Source organism: Carica papaya, chromosome 3 (assembly GCF_054855325.1).
Source record: "Carica papaya isolate Zhongbai chromosome 3, ASM5485532v1, whole genome shotgun sequence".
Classification (NCBI taxonomy): domain Eukaryota; kingdom Viridiplantae; phylum Streptophyta; class Magnoliopsida; order Brassicales; family Caricaceae; genus Carica; species Carica papaya.
Window position 1 is genome coordinate 13,337,475 of NC_142311.1, and position 25,313 is coordinate 13,362,787.

Genomic DNA, 25,313 nt, shown 5'->3' on the forward strand with positions numbered 1-25,313 from the left:
AAGAGAGGGGAATTAGAAAATGAGCCGCATATTAAAAAGAAAGATGGTTAATTCTCTTTTAAAATTTTAACATATTTATATTATTCAATTTGTTTGTATGTTTCATTAATTAAAAAATTTAACGATAAAGATTAGTTTCGGTATGAATACGCATAGTATATTTATATTTTTAAATAATTTTAATTTAAAAATTTACTGTCACATATATTTTAAATTTAATATTTAATCTGTAATATAATTTTTAATCACAAATAAATTAGATTATATTTTTATTTTTATTTTTTACTGTATACCACGCAAGCGTTATAATCCATCGTTATGATATATTCTAGTTAGAATTAGTAAGTCCATGTAATTTAAACTTTTATTTAGTTCGTTATAAAAATTTCAAGCAAATCTCTCTGAATAGATTGCCGGCTTAAAAGTCAATATGCATCGCCGGCTTGACAGTCAATGTACATTCGCAAATAGAGATACAGAAACACGTACAATAAATGTAATTTAATGTTAGCAAGAAAGGTCTGTTATCAACTTTTCTCTGACCATCGAATACTAATTTAACATTGTTTCTTTTTTGCTTCACTGGAATAAAAAATAAATATTGCTCTAGATCATTTACTTGTAATATTTGCTCAAATCTTCTCCTAGAAACAGAGCGGATCATTTGGATTTTATGCTTGGACTTGCATGATTCTTCAAGTCAACCTATACTCAGAAATGAATTAAAGATTAATGTAAATAAATCTCATAAATATGAGGACAGCATCTTAGTGATTCTGTTACCTCTTTGATCCCCATCAATAGTTTTGTTGATCTTGGCTGCTCTTCTGTTTTGTCGATCAGTTTGGTGAAGTTGAAGAAGATGATCTAGGAGGCAGAGTGTTGATTAGTGAGTATCAATCAACGTGAAACTAATATTACAGAAAAGCTATTAATTACCTGTAGAAATGATGAAGTCCCCTGGATTAGACATCTTCAAATTACTCTTACTTGTGTTTACTGTTTTTACTGCTAAAGCTCAGCTGGAATACAAGTCTCCCAGCTGCGATAGCACTGCTACTTACACTTCTGGCAGTGCTTATGAGCGAAATCTGAACCTGACTCTTGCTTCACTTGCAGCAAATGCTTCGCAGACTGGCTACTTCGAGACCTCAGAGGGCGAGAACCTTGACACAGTTTATGGACTCATCCAGTGCAGAGGAGACATCTCTAAGGAAGTCTGTGAAGCCTGTGCAGCTGCTGCAGCTGTAGAAATTCACCAACTTTGTCCTTTCAAGATGGAAGCTTTTCTTGGTTGTGGTCCTTGTTGGCTACACTACTCATACTGGAGATTCTTCTCTACTGCCAGTAGTCAACCAACTTTTGTCTACTTAAACACCCAGAATGTATCCGACCCAGTTGTTTTTAATCGTCAACTGGTCTCATTACTAGGGAATCTGTCGTCCAAAGCTGTTTTGAGTCCTTCCAAATTTGATTCAGGTATCATTCCTTACACACAGTTTACCAACATAAGTGCTGTAGTACAGTGTACAAGAGATTTAGAAGAAGATGGCTGCCAGAGTTGCCTTCAAGACATTACTGCTGTTATTCCATGTTGCAATGGACCAGAAGGTGGTCAGGTGTTCTGTCCAAGTTGCTTTCTTCGTTTTGAGATATACTCCTTCTTTCAATTGTCATCTCCTCCTCCATCTACTCCAGTTCTTAGGCCTCAATCGCCTAATTCGACACCCACTCCCACAAGTAATTCTCACTGCCTTTCTTAATTCTTCTTCTTATTATTCTTTCTCCAATACATGAACCATAATTACTGGGATATACGGATTGATGACTATTTTACTAGACGATTATTCAATACCTTTTTTCAGCCTTTTACATGAGATCAGATTTTGTGCATATGAGAATAGTGATTTTGTAATTGTGTCATGTTAATTCAGGTAAGAAGAAAGGCTCCAAAAACATAATTATTGTGGTCATATCTGTAGCTACTGGGCTTCTGTTAGTGGTCATGGCAATGATCTGCTGTATCTTCTTCCGAAGAAAGATGAAGACGGAAAGAGCAGCTGGTAGTTAGTTTCTTTTTTTCTAATTAATTAGAACCAAAAAGTTCATATATATCCTTTCTATTTGCTCTGCCTATCAAAATCTCCGCAATATCAAGAAACTAGAAAGAAAATGACATACCATCTTCACAGATTATACTCTCCAAGCATATTAATTTCCATCATTTAGGTGATGTCATTGTTAATGAAGAGGGTGAGAAAAGCATGGAGTCGCTGTTGATTGGACTAACTACGCTTAAAGCTGCAACTGAAAATTTCTCTGATTCAAATAAACTCGGGGAAGGTGGTTTTGGTCCAGTTTATAAGGTGCTCTTTCTTCAATGTCTTTACTAACCTTCTTTTTAGTTTAATTTTATTTTATTCTCATTCAATTTTTAATTATTAGTACATAAAAGTTAATTATAATCTACATATTTGCATGAGTGAATTCATTTTGTCGTTCTTATTTTAAAAAATTAAAACAAAACTCGACACTAACGTTAGTGGTTTAATATGTTTTTATCAAATGAGATTAGTACTGAATAATCCTGTGCAGGGAAAATTGCATAATGGGAAGCAAATTGCAGTTAAAAGGCTGTCAAGTAGATCAGGGCAAGGCGTAGAAGAGCTGAAAACTGAAGTAATGTTGGTCGCTAAAATGCTGCACCGTAACCTTGTAAAGCTGTTGGGCTTCTGCATAGAAGAAGAAGAGAAGCTCCTAGTTTATGAATACCTTTCTAATGGCAGCCTGGACAAAATTCTATTTGGTACAAAACTTTTTCTTTTAGTCTTTCATTCAAATCTTCCATTGATGTTTTACTTAACAACTAATTGAGAATTGGATGATATAGATGAAAGCAGGGAGCTTAGTCTAGAATGGGAGAGACGATACAAAATCATTGTTGGAATTGCGAGAGGCCTGCTTTATCTCCATGAAGATTCTCAGCTCAGGGTGATTCACCGAGATTTGAAAGCCAGCAACATTCTTTTAGATGAACACATGAACCCAAAAATTTCCGATTTTGGCTTGGCTAGATTATTCGACGAAAACCAGACTCAAGCCAACACACAGCGAATTGCTGGGACATAGTAAGTACATCAGATATGTCCAGTCTTGTTCTGTGATTTTTGTTGAGAAACAGCTAATATATATCTTATTTTATGGCTTGAAGTGGATATATGGCACCGGAGTATATTAAGAAAGGACAGTTCTCAACAAAATCTGATGTGTACTGCTTTGGAATCTTGGTTTTGGAAATCATTTCTGGGCGAAAAAACTCCAGTTCTTGTGATTCAATAAACCTTCAAAGTCGGGTAAGATTTTTGTCGTTAACATGACTTGATTATCAAATGGTTTGTATATAAATCCCAACTTGTTACAGGCATGGCAACACTGGGCAAATGGAACAGCTTTGGACCTGCTAGACCCAGCCATAGACGGCGAATGTTCAAGAGATGAAGTTATCAAGTGCATTCAAATTGGTTTACTGTGTGTTCAAGAAGCTCCGGTTGATAGGCCTACAATGTCACATATAATTACCATGCTGAGTAGTCAGACCATTTCCTCTCCAGCTCCTTCACACCCTGCGTTTTTCGCATATGCGCCAGATTTAAGAGCAGAAAATTGCACCACCAGGTGACAGGGAAAGTCTAATTCAAATCCACTTCAACAGTCCGTAAATGAGGTCACAATCTCCGGATTACACGGTTGCTAGTAATCATGAAGAAAAGAGAATGGTGATGCTGGGATTGTCATCTGGACATGTTTACCAAGCCAAAATTGAATGAGAACAGGTAAAGGAAGTCGGCATTCATGCATATAAGATAATATGTATCCTATACATACGCATACGATATATACACACACACACACACACACACACATATATATATATATATATATATTTTTTTTAAATACAATTAAAAGACGACACTATCTTATAAACGTATATACAATACATACCTATCCAAACAGAAACATTTTATTATGTTGCCTTTTAACTAATTTCTTAAAAATAATGAACAAACATAATCATAATCATAATCACAATCAATCTACTATTTAATTAATTATTTTACAAGTACGCACAAAATAAATTTTAAAAATTACAATTGAACATTATCATACATCTATAAATAGTTTAAATTTGAATGCACTTTATAAATAAATAAGAACATTAAGTATTAACTGAAAAATTATTAATTTCATTCAACTTTATATATATATATATATATATCTAATTTTTATTACCAATTAATTTATCAGAAAGTGACTGTTGACAACACACTGGTTGAGTATTATTTACTGAAGTATTTGTGCGTTACCACCTAAATATATATATATATATATATTATATGTATATATACATTCACTTCTTTCTGTAATCTTCTGATTAATTATGGAGTACTCCATAGTTTTATCCACGTCAGTGACAAGAAGCAGGTCCTATGGAAAAGGAGATTGGTGCATTCTACTCGTCAAACATGGATTTATTAATTTCAACCAAGCGCTAATCCTGTAATTTTTAAAATTAATTTATAAATTTATTTAACTAATAATTTTTTAAAGCATTCGAGGTACCATTATTGTAAACATTAATTAGTCAATACTAATTAAGTTTAATGTGCGGTAAGAAAATAATTTAATTTTAGTGCATATGTCTGACTAATTTTTTTTTTTTTTTTTTAAAGACAAACTAAACTATACGGAACTTTATAAGTGAGAATGTGGTATTTGAGCACTATATCTATTTTTATCGACTATATGTATACTGTCTCATATAAATAAGTAATTTGGTATTTGAACTTTAACACAATGTTTCATATATATATATATATATATATACTTGTTTAGAATTCATTTCTATTATATTATAATCAATATATGTATCAACTATTTAATAAATATAATAATTTATTAAAAAATTGTAAGCTTTCTAGCACCATGCAAACAGTATGAAGAAAGTGGTTTAGAAGTGCGATTTAGTCATTAATTACCCATTAATAATATTTAAATTCTGCAAGCTCATATTGGAAAAAGAAAAGAATCTATGTCAAAGTGAAGACTCGGCAAGTTCAAAGATAAAACTTTTCCGGGAAATTAAAAGAAAAAATCAAAGAGAAAATTCATCTCCCTCATGTATTGCATTTATCTACCATCTTGGTCAATACCAGCTACCATCATCAGCATCCCTATAAATTCACGTAAACCCAAATTATTTACACTCACTACCACACCTCCGCTACACATTATATCTTCACAACAATGTCTTCTTCTTTTCTTTCCTTCCTCGCCTTTGCTCTCCTCTTCGTACAAACTGTCTCAGCACAAGGCCCTCTCTTCCATTTCTGTTTAAACACGGGAAACTTCACAACCAATGACCCATACGAAGCCAACCTCAACAAACTCGCCACCTCTCTCTCCGCCCAAGCTCCTTCCTCCGGCTTCGCCGTTGCTTCCGTCGGCCAGTCTCCGAGCAAAGCCTTCGGGCTCACTCTCTGCCGAGGCGACGTCTCATCTACCGACTGTAAAACCTGCATAGTCGACGCAAGCGCCGAGATCCGCCGCCGCTGTCCGTACAACAAAGGCGCCGTCATTTGGTACGATAACTGTTTATTGAAATACTCCGATGAAGATTTCTTTGGTCGGATTGATAACCAGAACAGGTTCTATATGTGGAACGTGAGGACTGTGAGTGACCCGGCTGAGTTTAATGGGAAGACTAAAGAACTGCTGAGTAAACTCGCGGAGGAAGCTTACTTGAGTCCTAAACTGTTCGCGGCGGGTGAGTCGGAGCTTGATGGGTCGAGGAAGCTTTACGGGTTGACTCAGTGTACGAGAGATCTTTCGAACGGAGTTTGCAAGACGTGTCTTGATGGAATAATCAGTGAGCTTCCGAGGTGCTGTGATGGGAAAGAAGGAGGGAGGGTTGTTGGGCCGAATTGTAATTTTAGATATGAGATATATCCCTTTCTCAATTATCATAGTTAGTATATAATATAATATAAATACATATACATATATATATATATATATATGAAGTATGAAGAAGAATAAGTGATAATAAACAATTAATTATATATTATCTTTTGTGTGCCTTTTTTTAATTTCAAGTTTTATTATTCTCGTGTATTATTAAATAAATTTAACCTAAATTATTAAAATAATTATACTAGTTTTATGATATGCTCAAATTTATCACCACATTATATGTATGTATATATATATATATATGTGGCTTGGAATAAGCATCGCCAATATCATATTATCAAGAAAATATTATTTATTTTTAAAATTAATTTAATTATTTTTTACTTTTATCTATTTTAGTTATACATTTAAATAATATGATTGAACCAATATAAAATATATTAACAACGTACAATTAATTTAATTATTTATATGTACTAATTTAAAATAAAAAATAAATAATTAAAATATAATATTTAGGTCTGAAATTTAGTTCGGAATTAATTTTTAAAAAATAAAAATATAAAAATATAATTTTTAAATTTATAAATTTTTATTTAATGTAAAATTAGGGGAAAAAATAGGTGGAAGATGAATTAAAAATAATTTTGAAAAAAAAAATAGTGAAAATTTAAGTTCGGGAAGTATTTTTAAAAGAAAAATAAAAAATTGGAAGTTAAAACGTAATTAAGAAAAATTGCGCCATATAGGACCGTCCAGTCAGCAGTCTCGACGAATCAGAGCGTATCACATGGTAAGACACGTTGACTCGGTGCCACGCTGACAATCTGCGTGCCCGCGATTGGACGGCCCGGATGCGTTCTCATGTGCGTGGATGGTCCGGATCCGTTCCTTCCTCAGGCGCAATCGGAAGGTTGCGATTAAGCGCGATGAACGATTCAAATTAGTTCTCTCTTTAAACGCGATCGTACAGTCTAGATCAAATCACGATTAATAGTCCAGATTCATTCACTCTTTAAACGCAATCGGACAGTTGAGATTAAACGCGATGAACGGTCCAAATTTAAGAGAGATGTGTATAAATATCTCATTTCACACCAAACTCTAACCCAAGCCACCAGTACCCCGCTAGAAAAGAAGAATCAGTCGCTGAAAAAGGGAGCCAATTGCCACCCACTGCCGCGCCAGAGCCACCTCCGACAGCCAAAAAAGGTAAAAATTCTCCTATTAGCTCGAAATTTGATTTTGAATACTCTCATGGCTAAATTAGAGCAAAAAAAGAATGGTGGATGAGCAAAAAACCGTAGGTAAAATCCGGCAACGTCGCCGCGGGAAAAAATAAAAAATCGCTTCCGATGAGCCCCTTTCCGTTTTCTGTCACTATTCTGTTTTCTACAAGTTGACCAAAGAAAAATGCCAACCATGAAGGTGAGCCAGCGGAGCTGCCGCACCAAAAAATTCTGCCGCTAGTAAATTTTTATTTTTTGATTTTTTTCAGCTAATCGAATCCCCTTAATGTGTTTTTTCGCAGGGATGGATATAAAACCGGCCGAAATTGGCCAAAACTGGCTGAAAACAGACAATTCGAGGCAAACCACCGCCGTGAGCAGCGGTACCGCTGTGCCAGAATTCCGAAATTAGCCGAAAAAGGTTTTTAACATCGATTTTGAATATTTTGAAGTATTTTTAGGTATGTGAAGCGTGTTTTTACCTCTGCAAACCGCCAGTAGGCGCAGTACACTGATTCGCATAAGAATCTCTCTCCTTATTCTCTATTATAGAATTGAAGTCTAATTATAAATAATATGGTATTTTGTGTAAATTAAAAAATTTCAAGAATTAATTGTATATATGTTACTAATGGAGTAGGAATCGATTGTTTATTACTGTTTGTCATGTTTTGACTAATTGTTTGATTTTACAATTTTAAATGCATGATAATGCATTGGAATTGGTAAGATGATTCAGTTGCGTTTTCTTGATGTACATATTGCTTGTCTTGCATGATTTATAGTTAAATTATAAAATTAAAAATTAAATGTAAATAGAAAATTGCTCGGTTAAGTGAATTAATGAAACGGTTATTTTACTTGATATCCTAGGAGATGGTGGACGGACCGGGTATATAAGGAACCCTACCGTGAGTGTTACTTTATATCGGATGAGGTATCGAAGCATAGTATTTTTGGTACTCATACCGGATAGGGTATGAGAACGGCCCGATGTACCCTCATACCGGACGAGGTATTAAGAAGATGATACTTTTAGTGCTTATATCGGACGGGGTATGGGAACAGTCCGATTCATCTTCATACCGGACAGGATATTGAGGAATGATATTTTTGACGCTCATACCGGATAAGGTATAGGGACGGTCGGTTGGTTGACAAGTTTTGATATGGATTTACACGTAGTGGGATATCCCTCTGAATCCCCATGAATACCAGTAGGCAAATAAAAAAAAAATTGTTATTCTTACTTATTTGAATATGAGATTATGATGTTGTTAAACTACTGTCTCTATAGGTCAATTTTGAAAATCTCGCAAACGGTAAGTATGCAATAAATGATTTTACTTATGGTAAATAAATTTACTTAAATTAAGAGCTCCGTTAGTTGTTTTTATAATTTTTACCAACATTCATTTCTGTATCGATGAATAGTGTGATATTTTTTCTGGGGTAATGTAGCTCACATTTCATTAACCATTTCATATCAAGAGAACCAAGATCCAGATCTCGATCAATAAGGAAGTTGTGAATAGTTCACCACCCGGACTTCCTTCAAATGCTAGTGAAGGTTGTCGTAAGATATCTAATTGTTTACTTTTCATTTATTTCTTAATTTTTCGTTTGTTCTTTTAGAAGTATTATTCTTAGAGCCTTATTAGGTATTTTAAATTATTGTGTAAGAAATGTAAACCATAACTCTATTATTTCACTTCTGCATTCAATTTATAATTTATTTTCTTTTAAATTTCGAGTTGTTACATAAAATATTTAATATACATTATAAATTATTGTGTGTCTAATAATACTAGAATAATTTTTTTTAATTAAAAATATTCTAATTTTTTTTAAAGAAAATGTACTTTCAAAATTTTGATCATTAATATACTCATTTTATATACTTATTTAGTTACAATTTTTTTTATAAAAAAAAATATAAGATATTCAATTACATTTTTTTTAGATTAAGTTAAATTGTATATCGTTATTTAAAAATTATTTTTATTATAATATAATATATAAAAATTAATTTATAAAAAATATAAATTTACTAAAAAATATCTCATAGTAGCACCCCAAATCTTTTCCTCTAAAACCTAAGGTTAGCACATAGTTTAAAAAAAAAAAACAAGTCAACATTAATGTTCTTCTACCCCCCACTATGTCATCCATTTTCAAAGAACTCAAACACCGGGAAGTAGAAGTAGAGTGAATTAGAACAATGCCTGAAAGAGATGGTCAATGTTTTCAACTAATATTTATGGTCATTTCCTTTTTCTTTTAAATAATTAATAAAAACGATCATCACATTGATATATGTATATGTACATATATACATATATAAATATTGTGCTAATGGTATCCTAAATAAAACAAAATATGAGATTAATATTTATTTTAGGGACAATTAGGTATAGTCCAACTAATCTTTATGTAGTGACAGATAGAGTGACTTACTAATTTATTTTAGTTTATCTTAAACAAAAATTTGTAATTGACGAGATGTGTCAATAGAAAATTAAAAACCCAAAATGAGTATGTAGTGGGTATAAATTTAATAATTAATACATTTTTAATTTTATTCAAATTAATTAAAATTTGATGATGTTGTATATTTATAATATTAGTTATATTTGTTACTAAATATTATATTTAAATATTATTTTAAATAACATTTTATTTTAATTACTATTTAATATTTATTATTTAAATTATTATAAAAAAATTTTAAAATTAAAAAAAATATAAACAAGAAAGTTTTGTAAATAAAAAATTTCTACCAACTTCAGGTATAAAATGAGTATAAATATATATTTTTATCAACGAGTCAGAACAACTATCTGAACATTTCTAGTTTAGTACTAACTCAATTTCATAGCTCATTTGATAGTATTATTTGCTATTAATAATTTTATTCATTAAATTCAACAAATAAGAAAAAGTCATTTAGAAGGCGAGCTGACTTAATAAGATTTCCAACCTCTCATAAGTTAGGTATTTGACTAGATCTAAATATTTATGTAGGCACATCAACTATTATTTGGGCTGAAATTAATATCTCTAACCTATCATAAGTTAGGTCTTGGACTGGATCTAAATATATACATAGACACATAGACTATGGTTTTGGCTAGGGTAATCACATCTACAACCTCTCATAAGTTTAAGTGTTGGACTAGATTTGAATATATATGTAGGCATATGGACTATGATTTGCATTAGGTTTAATTACATTTCCAACCTCTCATAAGTTAGACCTTGAACTGGATCTGAATATGTATTTAGGTACGCGGACTATGATTTGAGCTGTACTTAATCACATCTTCAATCTTTAATAAGTTAGGCCATGGACTGGATCTGAATATGCGTGTAAACACATGGACTATGATTTGGACTAAGCTTAATCACATTTCCAGCCTCTCATAATTTAAGCCTAAATTAGATCTGAATATGTATGTAAACACATGAATTATAGTTTAGATTGGGTTTAATTACATCTCTAACCTCTTATAAGTTAGGTTTTGAATTAGATATGAATACATATGCAGACACATGGATTATGGTTTGGACTAACTTAATCACATATTCAACATCTCATAAGTTAAACTTTAGACTGAATCTGATTATATATATAGACACATAAATTATCATTTGTGTTAAATTTAATCACATCTTTAACCTCTCATAAATTAGGTTTTGGATTATATTTGAATATAAATTAAGATTTATGCTGAGTTCAATCACATCTCCAATATCTCATAAATTACATCTTGAACTGGATTTGAATATGTATGTAAGCAAATAGATTGGTTTGAATTAGATATAAATTCAAAATATGAGAAAATAACATATTAATTATTTGATTGTGCCTTATTTTCTTTATTTTTTGTTTGAAATATTAATATATTATTATTGGAAAAATTACGAATACTCATTAATTCAATTAAAAATGGTTACTACATATTATGAATGGTCATGAAATTAAAAAATTAAATGCATAGATGACTATTTCCCTGAGCATACCAATTGATATGCATTGACAAAAAGCAAGATGATCGTGCCTTCAATTTTATTGGCCGCCTCAAATGTGAATATATATATATATATGTGTGTGTGTGTTGATGTATGTTAGTATCCGTGTTTTTATATTGAACTTTAAATTGGTGTAACAATGGATGATGGTTTAGATATATATTTTGGATTAGGTGTATTAATATTTAATACCTCCGGGTAAAAGTCATCTCCTTTCACATGGATCCTATAATTAACCACTCTCTCATGTATGTATATATATATATATATGTTTTAAGTATTAAAGGACACCTACCCCAAAAACAAAGAGACACCAGAAGAAATTCTTTATCCATGAAATGGTCAGCCAAAAGCAAGGAAGGAAGTTAGTAGGACTTCAAAAAATATAGAAGATAAACGAATACAGTGGAGAGAAACCAACCTGTCATAACATAAATCTGTAATCGTGCAATTAATATTTAAAAACCAACTGCAACCAGCTCCTCCAAAGTCTAACAAATACATACACATATATGCGTGTGTGTGTATATATATATATATATATATAGCTTTGTACATGCATGAAATCACAAACCAGCGAAGTGCGTTTCATGAAAAGTGGTTCTTGTTTGGAAGGATTAATGGCAATGAAGGTGAGGACATTGACTATCTTGGCTCTTACAGCCATGTTGATCGACTTAGCGGCAGCGACAAACTACGTCGTGGGTGGGACAAGTGGTGGGTGGGCCGTTGGCACAGAGTTGAAATCATGGGCTGATTCTCAGTCATTTTTGGTTGGAGATAATCTCAGTTAGTTCTTTAATTTTTCACACAGAGACAGAGACGTACTTATATATACGTGTGTGTATATGTAAATTAAGACTAAATTAACCATTAATTCTTGCAGTTTTCCAGTACTCCCCGAGCCATGATTTGGTCGAAGTAACCAAGACAGACTTCGATTCATGCCAGCCAACAAATCCAATTCAGACTTACACAGACGGCAACACGGCCATCCCTCTGCCATCTCCGGGGAAACGATATTTCATCTGCGGAACACCAGGACATTGCAGTCAAGGAATGAGGCTAGAAGTGGAGACTCTGGCAACCGCTACTCCTCCACCAACCATCCCATCTCCGGCAAGCCCACCGGAGTCATCTCCTTCAATTCCATTGATTACTCCTGTTTCTTCTCTAGCTCCCCAACAAGCTGAAGCTCCCACTCAGTTGCAGGTCCAGTCTCCTGTCAATCCTGCAGCGCCAGATGACTCGCCTTCTTCAATCAGCTCTGTTCTTGATGTTCCTTCCACTGGAGCTAACTCGCCTTTCGGTGGTGATATTCTGCCGCCCCCATCTCCTTCGTCGGCAAACAAATACGAAGCTGTAATTGGTCTGAGCGTGATGATGATAATTCTGCTTCTTGGTTTATGAGAAATTTATTGTGAATTTTTAGTTTCTTTGTATTCCATTTACGGTCCTGGATCTGGAGAGGGAAAAGCTGTGAAGATCAGTTTAAGTGGAATGTACTTCGATTTGTGAATTCACCATGAAAATATAAATCAATCGATCGATCAATTCACGCTAATTTGTTTCCAGGATTTCTTCTTCCCAAAAGTCAAGCTGGCCGAATTTATTACTGTTTTATAACGACAATAACTCAGCAGAAAGTGGGAGCATCTGACAAATCCAGCCTTGCAGATTCCCCTTCTCTCAAATTTTGTCCTCCATCAAATATGTCTACAATCAACTTAATTTTTATCGGATTCTTAACCTTTTGACCCACTTTGTCTGTGATTACCTTACAGCACCCCTTTTTTCTGACCTATCAACTTTTGCTTGCCCATCAAAACTCCAGTATTTTTCTATTATATGATAGTATGTATATGTAAATATCTCAGTTATATTTGTGTGTGTGTATATAAAGGTCTAGAAGCTAACAGTGTTTGCCTGCGAAGAAAGTATATAAGAATATTTTGATCGGTACCCCCCACATGAAAAAGCCCCATATATGTTTGTTTACCAGGAAAACAAATAATAAATTACGAAGGTCATATTCTAATTTTCTATTGTCATTTGCCACGTCAGAGACGGGAGAAAAAAAAGGGGGTATAACAATTTTCTTAGAGGCCAAACATACCCCAAATCAAGATCCACACATCCCGATCCGCTCTGGATTGCCACAAACGAGTAGCAGTCAACTGAAATTGACATTTCTTTGACTCTTGTGACACCAACATTGAAGCTAAAAATTCACATCACCATCATCATGCTCAGCTCTGTATAAAACTCTACATTCACTGTACATTCTAGATAACGGTAAAGAGAATCGGAACCCATCGTTACAAAAACCAGATCGAACACATCCCACCACTCAAAATTTAATTTCTACCTTAATTTTTACTATACAAGAAAAAAAAAGGGCCATCTCTGAGAAATTATCCAAAAATGGATAACGAAATGAAGAAGAATCAAAGGAAACCAAGAAAAAAACAATGACATTGTTCTGTCAATTTAACGAAAGCGTGAAAACAAAAATCGAGTACATTATAATCACTAATCAGCTAGAGGCTAAGCATGCACAGGAGCTGGACTCACAATGACTGGAGTCGGCTGATTGTATGGCGGCGCTGCTAACTGCGTCCCCGTCGCAGGCGGCGGAGGGGAAAATTGAGGAGGAGGAGGAGGATTAGTTTCTGTGATGGGCGGAGGAGGAAAGGGGTTGGAAATAGGCGGACTAGGTGGGTTGGAGGAGGTGGGCGGGCTGGGTTGAGTGGGAGGAGGGTTAGAGATTGGAATAGAAGGTGGGTCGGTACCAGGTGGGGTCGGCTGGTTGAAGGTGGATTGATCAGGTGGGTTAGGGTTAGGATTCGGGTTGGGGAAAACAGAGGGTGGAGTAGAAATACCGTCGCAGGAGTCGCCGGCGCAGTGATGGGGCTTTTGAAGGCGGTGATGTAGTAGGCCGAATCCCAAGACGAGACCCAGAACGACAAGCACTGTCATAATGAAGATGAAGATCTTGGTAGCCTTCCCCACATAACACATTTTCGTACTGATGACAGAGAAAACTGTGAGTATTTGCAGAGATGGTGTTTTTTTACTTTCTGGGTATTAGACTAATATTTGCAGAGATGGTGTTGGGTTTGGGTTTGGATTCTTGTCGTCTTATTTTCATGGTGGATTTTGGAGTGAGGAAGATGAGTCATGCATTTGGAATGGAGTTGGGTGTTATGGCGTTGTGGGAATTTATGAAATTGGCCGAAGAAGTTACTGAGTAACACGTGAAGGCCATTATTTTCTTAACCAAAAGAATAATTTTTGTTAAAAACTTGTTTTGACAGAAATGTCCTTAATTTTAGTAAGTAGGGAATCTGAGAAGTGAGGGGCAAAATAGGAATTAAGGATGAACTAATGAAGTGGTATAGTGGACTGGGTATGTCTGCTGTGTTCCCCTGCGCGGCGCCCGTAGAATCTACTGATTGGGAGCCTCTCTTCCCAATGACAGTGTCCTTCTTTGGAACAAAGCAGAAAGAAAATGACTCAGAGAATCATGCTTGGAAGAAAAGAAATTGCAAAAACAAAAAATCAAGATGTGGTCCTTATCATTCTATCAACACAATAAACAAACATGAAAGCCTTTTGATTTTTTTAATAATAATTTGAAAATAGAGAAGAAAAAAAAAAAAGAGGAAAAAAACCCAGCAAGCCATGGTTTCTTGTTTAAGCAGATCAGCTATCTTATGTTGGAAGAGCAGCCATGGCAGCTTCATGATTTCTCACTGCGCGACAACGGAGGAGCCAGCTCAGGTAAATTACATTTACTGTTGAGAATAAGTAATTTTTGGGTAAAAGAATTTGTTCCCAGTACATAACTAAGCTTACTGTCAAATCTGGATTTTAACCCTGAATCAGTATCCTATAATTTTCCTGCTAATTGCAAAGGAGGAGGAAAGTAATCTGAAAGAAAAAGTGGTCCATATCAGAAGATATGCATCTGGGTTGTATCAAACAAAAGTAGAATGCAGAGTTTTCATAAATTAAGGCATTCACTCTGTCCCATGTAAGAAGATAATGCTCTCTTCCTGCTTTCACCTTCTGTTTGCTTCATTTCCTTTCCATTCTCAATATGTGTGTGTGTGTGTACATGTATAAATATTAGGACATGCATGCAGCTTGATGTCATACGAAACGACGACATTTTTGAGAAGAAAGAAGCTCTTGAGAGGCAGCTGAAGGAGCTAATTGGCGCCGGAGCTGACGGTACGATGGTAGAAGTTAGGTGGGGGATCGTGGAATCAAACGTCTCTCGGCAATAGGATTGGGGTGCTTACAGAAGCTTGTTCCAAGTGGTTGAGGAGTGCGGGCTTAAACGGTAGGCTATAATGTCGTTTTACCAATGCGGAGGCAACATAGGAGACGTCGTTAACATCCCCCCAGCCGCCGTGGGTGGTTGAGAAGGGATTTTCGACACCAAGAGGAAGGGTACCTCTATAATTTAATTAATTAACCCTTCAAATTTGAAAAGATATCAGGTGAATTCATTGGTGATATAAAGCTGAAGGTCATGCTGCAGAGTTTATGTACACATACATACATGCATATAATATCAAACATATGTAATGTCTAATAGTTTAAAATTGATTTTTATAATAGATTAAGAAAAGGAGAAACATGGAGACAACTGGCCTGGTGTCGCATAAATCCTGTATTGCAAAATTTAGTAGAAAGTATTTCTGTAGGATTTAAGGAGTCTAACATAGAGTGGGAAGGGCCAAGAGTAACGTGAAAAGAATCTCTGGATCCATATTCATTAAGGTCCTAATCTGTGTTTCAAAATTGAGAAGAGATTGAAAATGTTTTTGCCAATAGTCAAAGTCAAAATATGCTTTCAAAATGTTTGAAGTCAAAAGTTATAATGTGTAATTTAAAAAAAAAAAAAAAATTGCTTTTATTTAAATTTTACGCATAACATTTCAAAAATCAATTTTATTAAATACAATATTTTTACTTTTTTTTTTTAAACCAAATATATAAAATATAAAATACCTTTGCTAGTATTGAAAATCAAAATATATTTTTTAATATAAAATATCATTGTAGTTTTTATTAAAAATTTATATTTAATATTTTAAAAATCAGTTTTACTAAATACAAAATTTTTACTTCTTTAAAATAAAATTATTTTTTACAACTATTTTTATTAAACATTAAATAATATTTAATTAAAACACTTTTGATCAATAACTATTTTAACAACCTTTTTAAAATTCATAATATAAGTTATAACTATCCCAAATGTTCACTTTTAACACATTCTGCTTGATCTTAGTCACACATCAATCGGTCATTTTTTATGTGTAAATAAAAAAAAAATTACCATTATTGGCCATTTTGATGCCAAAAAACAAACTATAGCGAGGAGGATGTAATTGATTTGACATCTAATTTGTATAAGTTGGTTTTACAAAAATAACAATTATAAGATCTAAGTTTGGATTATAACTTAAAATGAAGGGTTACAAATTAACTTTTCTATTTAATTATAGAAATTCACTAATCGAAATATATTTTCACTTAATGAAGAAAATACACCTTATAAACTTAAAAGCCTTACATAAAACCATAAATATGCGATTAAGTAATTATTACATGTAATTTTGTAAATAATTATAAAAAAAAAAATACTTTTTACGGGATAAAAAAAGAAGCGGACGTGGTGAAAATAATATAATAAAAAAAATATATAAACAAATTAGAGTAATTAAATTAAAATTTAAGAATAAATAGAGTGTAAATCAAGGTGCCGTAGATATTAACTCTAAGCCTCCTTGCAAGTAGCCAAAATAGCTTTCATGGCAGCTGGTATCGTTTTTGGTGATACCAATCAGAGATGTTTGTAACGGTAGAAAATTTCGGATACGCCAGAAAGGTGACGCTCTATTGCATTTCAATGAACCATGTGTAGTTATTCTTTCTCGCAATTTCAATTTTTTAATAATAAAAATTATTAATTATTTTGTATATATTTGTTCAAAAAAATTAATTGAATGTTATCTAACCCAGATAGAACCGGAAATAAATAAATAAATAAATAAAAGGAGTGGATTCTTCGCTCTGTGGCTTGAAACGTTAAGGACAGTTGTCATCTCCTCCTGATGCATTGTTCCCTTCTTGCATGACCTTTAAATTCAGTGTTCCGTTTCATCACCTCAGATTGATTTACTCTCTTTTCTCTCGTTTTCCTCCTCTCTTCGCTGCCGTCTTCTCCGACGGCTCTCTGTTTTTTTTACTATGGTTCGGAAGAAGCTGGAGATGAAGCAGATTGAGAATCCTTCCAGTCGATATGCAACCTATTCGAAGCGCAGAGAAGGACTTATCAACAAGGCAAGTGAGTTGTCCGTGCTCTGCGATACGGATGTCGGTCTGCTCATGTTCTCACCTAATGGCCGATTGACCAACTTTGGGACTGGACCAAACGGAAGGTTTGCAAAATTAAAAAAAAAAACACAAAATCAATTTTGAAAAATGAGTTTTCATTCTCTGTTTTGTTTCGATTGTTTGATTTTTTTTTTTTGCAGGTTTGAGAATGTTTTGCTGCGATATCTGGACTCTTCGGAAGATTCAAGAAGGTCCAGCTCATTTCAATTTTTTTAATCCTCTTCTTCTTTTTTCTTGTCGTTTTCTCCATGATTGATAATTTACGTTTTGGTTTCATTTGCAGCACCCTGGAAAACGAAGAGGTTTCATTTCTCTGATTTATCTCTCTTCTATCTCTGTCAATGTCTCTGATGGATATCAGAAATTGATTGTTCATGATTTGCAGTATTTCTATAAGAGATTCAACGAGATGAAAAACGAAGGAGAAATGCTTGGCATGATAGCAAAGTCGGTTTTTCCTTTCTCATTCTCTCTCTCTCTCTCTCTCTCTCTCTCTCTCTCTCTCTCTCTCTCGATGAACAAACACGTGCTCCTCTGTTTGTCCTTTTCTACTGAGATTTTGTCTTTCATGTTTTTTAAATTATTTTGTTTTTTGTTTTTCATATGTGGATGGTTCCATTCCCAGGATCGAGGTAACCCTCAATTTGATACCCTGTCTTATAATTAAGATTTCTATTTCTTTTCAAATCTGAAATTAACATGAACTCTCTGTTTTTGAAGGCTCTTGAGAAAAATCTGAAAGAAGTCAACTCAAAGAAGGAGAAAATGGAAGCTAGACTAAAGTCAAGTATCTTGAACTTTATATCTTTCAATTTCTAATCGCTTTTTTTTTCTGATTTATTAAATGAATGTCTGAATAACTGTTTTGCCTTCTTCATTGGTATGGTATGTTGTTACATCTTTTCTGCCTTAAAAAAATTTCAATAGAAAATGTGATAGAATACTCTCTATTGTCTACTTGGCAATCTTCTCTATTTAAGTGAAGTGTATCGTAACCCTTAAACACGATGTTTGATGATCTACATCGGATCGAAACTCTTGAACACGTGTTTGATGGTCCGAATCAGATCGTATCTTTCAATTTGATTCAGTTACGATTAAAATGGATAATTTTTTAATTAAATTTTTTTTTTTTTTATAATTGTCGTTTATATTGATTTTTTTTTGTCTAAGTCTCAATTGAGATAAAATATATAGATTTTTTTATCTCTACGTGTTTACATCTAAGATCATACTAAACATTGTTGGGATATAGTTCCATTTGAAATAAATTTAAACACAAGTATGAGGTGTGATTATTATTTTTGTGGGTTAATAACTAAACTATTTATTTAAACTAGAACAATAAACATCATATGGAATAATAAACTAAGTTTTCTGTTTTTTTTTTTACTTTTTACAAAATTTACCTTAAAAGAATTATTATTCAATAGGCATTAAACCAAGTCTGTGTGTGCTTTCAATAGGCTTTGAATATATTGAATTCATACATAAAAAATGTGTTAATAGATTAAGTAATTATTACTTGTTGTACAGTTTGAAAAAAATCAGTTCTAAGTTTATTATTTTTACCAGTTAGTTTAATGTTGTATTACTTATTATTTGTTTATTTTTAATTTGGATGGTTTAAAAAACAGATGTTATGAAGTTAACCCTGAAAAGATTAATACAATTCTGGAGGCAGATGTGTACCAGAATTTTCTTATGACTTCACTTCGACAAGTGCAACAAATGAAAGTAATTAGCATCTGCATACTTTCTCTCCCTGTAAATTGCTTCACTACTAGGAATTTTGAGTAATGGAATGAAAAATCTTTCCTTCCTTTTTCTTTTACAGGCAGAAATGCTTTCCACTGAGTCATCATCTTCTAAGTCTAGAAGGAATAGGTATGGAGTTTTGTTCTTAGTTATTTCTTTTTATTTTTTCCGTATTGACCGTTTTATGAACTAATTAATGTATAAACAAATGTAATCGAACATCTGTTATTGTGGTCTCTAAAAATGACTTTGAGCCTTATGTTATATGTGTCATTTACCATGAATAATTTAAATCAAGATTTCTGATGAAGTTATTCAAGTCTGAAGTATCATTAAACAAGTATTATTGGTACTTGAATTTAAGGTTCTAGCATATGTTCATTTAGGTAAAAGGAGATTATAGTGATTACAATTTGATATATGTTGGTGTTTTAATGATGACAGGTTGAATTTAGAGCCTATAGAAGATGAAAATGAAGCAGACGACAATCTTGGACCCCATCTCACCCTTCATTACCTACTTAAAAAGGCTAATGACGGAAAGCTTCAAATTGGAGTAGACAAATCAAACTCGAACAATATCAATGACAGTGTTGTTGGTGATGGCAATGGCAATGGCAATGGCAAAAGGAATAGGAGTGCAAATAACAATCGCAGTGGAAGTGCAAGTGGAAGTTGTAACAGCAACGGTGGTGGTAAGTGAATGTTAGTTATTAGTCCAGCTGGTTTCTAGTCTATTTGGTTCATTAAAAAGTAGTTGTTTTGTATGCTACAAACTTCAGCAAAGTAATTGTGGGGTGGCTACCATGAAACTGATATAATTTTAACCTCTCCATTTTTGAACTCGCAATATTCTAGTTGAAGTACTAGCCTTTTGACTATCCACTTCATTTTGGTGTGTGTGTGATTTAAATATATGCACTGAAGAATTGAATTAGATCGATTCTTGTTGTTTTTATGAACTTGTTCTTTCTAAAATTATAAATTTAATAGCATGTCAAGATTGAAAAAAATGGAAGATATCGGTAAGATTAGTTTCTTATATTAATTTTCTATATAACAAAAAAAAAATCTTTTAAAAAATATTTCCTACTTAAATTTGGTAATTACATCTAGATCTCAAGTTGATTCTGTTACACATAGTGATGGAAGTTTAATTATTTCCCTTATTTTAAATTAAACTAGATTTACAGTCTATGCTGTGTACATAACATAATTTTATAAGAATTATATAAAAAAATTATAACATAAATATAGAAAAATTTTAATTTAAAAAATTATCATATTTTATTTTTTAGAAGATTTGCATGACATATAAAATGTGAGGAATAAATAGGTCATCAAAGAATTTATAATGAACTAAATATTTAGATAATTATTATATATATTTGTAATTAATTAAAAATTAAATTCTATTTTTATACTAAAAAATTAAATAATTCTAATATTTAAATTTTAAATTACTTATAGGTCCTCCATATGAAGCTCCCAACAATCATCATAATTATTTTTATTTTTAGACTTTTTAGATTTTCAGATAAAATTTTGTTAATTGATTAATGATTAAAACAACTAAATTTAAAATCATAAAATAAAATTATCATTTGAGGAATTGATACCTTTTAATTCTCGGTATTCTTTTATATGTGTATATATATTTTCTCCTAAAATTTCTATCTATTGACTTTTATTCTCTCTTCAATTAGCTCTCTTGCAAAAGATTTGGTGATAATATTTGCATGCATGAAATAATATTCATATTTTTATAAATATATCTTGTTTTTAATACTCAATGAAATAATATTTATATAAAAATTTAAGATAATTAATATGCGAACGAGAAAAAAAAAAGGTAAATTTAAGATGAAATAATATTCATATTTTTATAAATATATCTTGTCTAATGTAAAATATCTCGTTATATAAAAATTTAAAATGATTAATATACGAATGATAAAAATAAATAAATTAGAATCCGACAATAATATATATCTTAATATTTTACGGTGTACTTTTACCATGTGTTTTGAACGCAAATTTTTTTTAAAAAAAATTAAATTATGATATTGTAGCGCAGAGTTTTAAAACTAATTGTATTTAATCTTGAACAGTATAAAACAAACTTTAAAAATGATAATTAATAATAATATAATTTTATTATTGAATAAATATTTTATTTAAAAATATATTATGATAGATTAAGCTATTGTTTGCTACATGTGTAAAGACTCGGAACTTAAAAAGTAATAAAATCATAAATTAAATACGAAAGCGAAATAATAGAGTTCAGGGTTTATATTCCTTATACAATAATTTAGAATGCTCAATAGGGTTACGAGAATGTTCTTTCTAAAAAAACAAACGAAAATTAAAAAAATAAACAAAATACAAATAACTGAGCATTTTAGAACAACCTTCACTAGCTTCTGAAAGGAGTCTGAGTGGTGAACTTATTCACAACTCACTTGTTAATCGAGATATGGGTCTTGATCCTCTTGATCTGAAATAATTAATGAAAGGGTGAGCTACACTAGCCTACTAAGAATATTACACTACTCACCGATACAGAAACTGAAGGTTGGTAAAAATCATAAAAACAACCAACAGAACTCTTAATTTAAGTAAATTTATTTATTATAAAAAAAAAACTATTTATTGCATATATTTACCGTTACGAGATTTTCAAAATCGACCTATAAAAACAATAACTTAAATAACATTACAATCTCATTTTCAAGTGAGCAATAACAACTACTTTCTCTTTTTATTTGTCTAATGGTATTCTTGTATGCCCATAAAGATGTCTCACTATGCGTGAACCAATATTCAACATTATCAACTAACCGGCCGTCCTCATATCTCATCTTATATGAGCGCCAAAAATATCATTCCTCGATACTCCATCCAGTATGAGGCAACATTCACGGTAGGGTTCCCTATGTACTCAATCCGTCAACCATATCCCAAGATATTCAGTAGAGCTGTCATTCATTAATTCACATGACCAAATAATTTTCCATTTGCATATTAATTTTCAATTCCACAAATCAATTGTAAATCACGCAAGACAAACAATATATATATCAAGGAAGCACAACTGAATCATTCAACCATTCCAATATATTATCATGTATTTAAATCTGTAAATTCAACAATAAGTTAAATATGACAAATAAAGAACTAATCGATTCCGACTCTATTAGTAACCTGTAATTATTTTTAAAATTTTTCTAAATTACACAAAATATCATATTATCGATCATTAAACTTCAATTCTGTAACAAAGAATAAGGTGATGGATTCTTCTTCGAATCGGTGTCTAAAATATTGAATTTTCTACTGCGCCTATTAACGATCCTCAGGTTTTTTGAATTTTTCTACGGAGATTAAAACACGCTTCATGTATCTAAAAATATTCTAAAAAATCTAAAATTGGTGTTAAAAATCTTTTTCGGTCAATTTTAAAATTTCGGTACGGTGACACTGTCATGCTCTAGCGACGGCACCGCCGCTCGCGGCGGTGGTTTGCCTCGGTCTAGTTGTTTTTAGCCAGTTTTATACCCATTCTTGCGAGAAAATACGTTAGGGGATCTTGATTGGCCGAAAAAAGTGAAAAAATAGAAACCTACCAGCAGTAAAATTTTTCAGTGCAGCAGCTCCACCAACTCACCTTCGTGGCTAGACATTTTTCTTCGATCAACTTGTAGAAAATAGAACGGTGAACACAATGGTAGAAAAATTACACGAAACAAGAAACGGGAAGGGACCCATTGGAGGCGGTTGCGTGTTTTACTCGCGGCGGGACCGCCAAGCTTTGCCTACAGTTTCTGACTCATCTGCTGTTCCTTTTACTTTTATTTGGCCATGGGGGTGCTTGTAATCAAATTCCGAGCGGATAGGAGAATTTTTATATTTTTTGGCAGTCGGAGGTGGCTCTGGCAAGGTGGCGGACGGCGGTCGATTCCTTTCTCTGGCGATTGGTTCTTCTTTTGCGAGATATTTATATCCGTCTTACTTAAATTTGGGTCGTTCATCGCGTTTGATCTTGACCGTCCGATCGCATTTAAAGAGAAAATGAATATGAACTGGATTGTTCATCGTGATTTGATCTCGACCGTACGATCGCATTTAAAGAGGGAACGAATTTGAACCGTTCATCGCGTTTAATCGTGACCGTCCAATCACACTTGATGAGGGAACAGATCCAAACCATCCACATGCGCGGGAATGCTTCCAGACCATCCAATCGCAGGGTACGCGGATCGCCAGTGTGGCCTCCCCCCTGGCACCAAGTCAACGTGTCTTGTCAGACGGCGCGCTCCGATTCGTGGGGGCTGCTGACTAGGCAGTCCTACGTGGTGCAATTTTCTTTAATTGCATTTTGACCTCCTATTTTCAATTTTTCTTTCAAAAACACCATTCGAACCCAAATTTTCATCTTTTTTTTTTCAAAATTATTTTCAATTTCATCTTTTACCTATTTTTTCCCTAATTTCACATTAAATAAAAATTTATTAATTTCAAACTTATATTTTTTTTACATTTTTTTAAATTTTAAAATTAATCACAGACCAAATTCTGAATCCGGGTATTACAACATGAAAATATATTTTAATTTTTTTATATTGTATTGTACATTAATATTTCAGGATATATATTTTTTATTTTATGTATGATTCGGATTAATATATAGTTGAACTATATTGTAACACCCAAGTTATATTTTTTGTATTTGAATTTTTTAGATTTTAATTTAATGAAAATAAAAAAAAAATAATAATAAAATTGGGTAAAATTATTATTTGGATTTAATTGAAATTGATTTTGGAAAAAAAATGGTGAAAATTTGGATTATGGGGGTGTTTTTGAAAAAAAAATCAGAAACCGGAGGTCAAAACGCAATTTGAAAAAGTTGTGCCACGTCAGCAGCCCCGGCCAACCAGGACACGCCGTGTGGCAAGAAAACGCTGACACGGGACGGGCCACGTGGGCGATCCGCGTGCGCGCGATCGGACGGCCTAGATCCGTTCCCGCGCACACGGACGGCTCAGATCAAATGTGCGCATAGACGGCCCAGATTTCACGCATACGGACGGCCCAGATTCAATCAGGCACGGACGGCCTAGATCGCATCGCGATGAACGGTCCAGATTTAATCCCAATTAAATTGCGATCGAACGGTCCAGATTTAATCTAGATAGACGGTTGAGATTAAAAGGCAAAAGGTATAAATAACCCCACCCACACCTGACCACAAAACCCTAGCCGCCAGTGCCTCGCCGGAGAAGAAGAACCAGACGCCGGAGGAGCCGACCGCTGCCACCTGCCGCCGCACCGGAGAATTTTTCGACTGCCAATCGAGGTAAATTTTCTCCTCCTGGCTCGTTTTTCGATGCTGAATCCGCCTATGGCCAAACTGGAACCAAACCACCAGCCAATCTGCCAGAAAACCCCACTGAAGTCCGGCACCGCCGCCGCGGCTCCCCTCTGTTTTTGCCTCTGATGAGGCCATTCCCGGCCTCCGTTCGATGCAATTTTTATACCATTGTGATCACCGTTCTTTTCTCTACAAGTTGACTGGAGCAAAACATCAAAACGCGACTCACGCTGGAGAAGCCGCCGCACCCGAGAGCACTGCCGTCGATAAGTCTCGGTTCTTCGTGATTTTTAGCCCACCGAGGGCCCTAGGGTTGTTTTATCGCAGGGACCAATGTAAGTCGTCGGAGCACGGCGGAGCCGCCGTGCCAGAATTTTGATATTGGCCAAAAGGGGCCCTAGGTCTGATTTAAAATTTGTTGGGACACGTGCAGGTACTGGTAGTGCGTTTCAGTTTTTCGAAAAAAAAATTCAGAAAAATTAGGAATGGCCCGTAGGCGCACTGTAGAGCCGATTTCAGGCCCCGAAACAAGT

The 25,313-nt window shown here is 33.4% G+C and overlaps 4 protein-coding genes and 1 long non-coding RNA gene across 7 annotated transcripts; all 5 read left to right on the forward strand.

Annotated features, from left to right (window-relative positions):
- Window positions 1-600: 600 nt before the first annotated feature.
- Window positions 601-3,951, forward strand: LOC110821680 (cysteine-rich receptor-like protein kinase 25). The gene is made up of 7 exons (XM_088215977.1): window positions 601-1,740; window positions 1,935-2,063; window positions 2,230-2,366; window positions 2,596-2,806; window positions 2,891-3,128; window positions 3,212-3,353; window positions 3,422-3,951. Exons 1-7 carry the CDS (start codon window positions 948-950, stop codon window positions 3,677-3,679), a joined length of 1,908 nt encoding a protein of 635 aa, XP_088072103.1. The 5' UTR covers window positions 601-947; the 3' UTR covers window positions 3,680-3,951.
- A 1,183-nt stretch (window positions 3,952-5,134) lies between these two features.
- Window positions 5,135-6,138, forward strand: LOC148266729 (antimicrobial ginkbilobin-2-like protein). The gene has a single exon (XM_088214668.1). It carries the CDS (start codon window positions 5,305-5,307, stop codon window positions 6,028-6,030), a length of 726 nt encoding a protein of 241 aa, XP_088070794.1. The 5' UTR covers window positions 5,135-5,304; the 3' UTR covers window positions 6,031-6,138.
- Window positions 6,139-11,576: 5,438 nt separating this feature from the next.
- LOC110821818 (uclacyanin 1) lies at window positions 11,577-12,795 on the forward strand. 2 transcript variants are annotated; one of them, XM_088215978.1, is made up of 2 exons: window positions 11,577-11,948; window positions 12,118-12,795. In XM_088215978.1, exons 1-2 carry the CDS (start codon window positions 11,792-11,794, stop codon window positions 12,639-12,641), a joined length of 681 nt encoding a protein of 226 aa, XP_088072104.1. In that variant the 5' UTR covers window positions 11,577-11,791; the 3' UTR covers window positions 12,642-12,795. The 2 variants fall into 2 exon arrangements, with proteins under 2 accessions (XP_088072104.1, XP_021907459.2); XM_022051767.2 differs by having other exon boundaries at window positions 11,628-12,020.
- Window positions 12,796-14,292: 1,497 nt separating this feature from the next.
- LOC148266730 (uncharacterized) lies at window positions 14,293-16,220 on the forward strand. The gene is made up of 3 exons (XR_015817824.1): window positions 14,293-15,014; window positions 15,120-15,267; window positions 15,367-16,220. It is a non-coding gene; the product is annotated as an uncharacterized LOC148266730 (long non-coding RNA).
- Window positions 16,221-17,280: 1,060 nt separating this feature from the next.
- On the forward strand, window positions 17,281-20,284 carry LOC110821682 (uncharacterized). 2 transcript variants are annotated; one of them, XR_015817825.1, is made up of 8 exons: window positions 17,281-17,689; window positions 17,786-17,836; window positions 17,929-17,947; window positions 18,031-18,277; window positions 18,366-18,427; window positions 19,283-19,382; window positions 19,483-19,532; window positions 19,848-20,284. XR_015817825.1 is itself a non-coding variant. In XM_088215979.1 (4 exons), exons 1-4 carry the CDS (start codon window positions 18,411-18,413, stop codon window positions 20,104-20,106), a joined length of 426 nt encoding a protein of 141 aa, XP_088072105.1. In that variant the 5' UTR covers window positions 18,370-18,410; the 3' UTR covers window positions 20,107-20,284. The 2 variants fall into 2 exon arrangements, 1 of the variants encoding a protein (XP_088072105.1); XM_088215979.1 differs by lacking the exons at window positions 17,281-17,689; window positions 17,786-17,836; window positions 17,929-17,947; window positions 18,031-18,277 and having other exon boundaries at window positions 18,370-18,427.
- The last annotated feature ends 5,029 nt before the right edge of the window (window positions 20,285-25,313 follow it).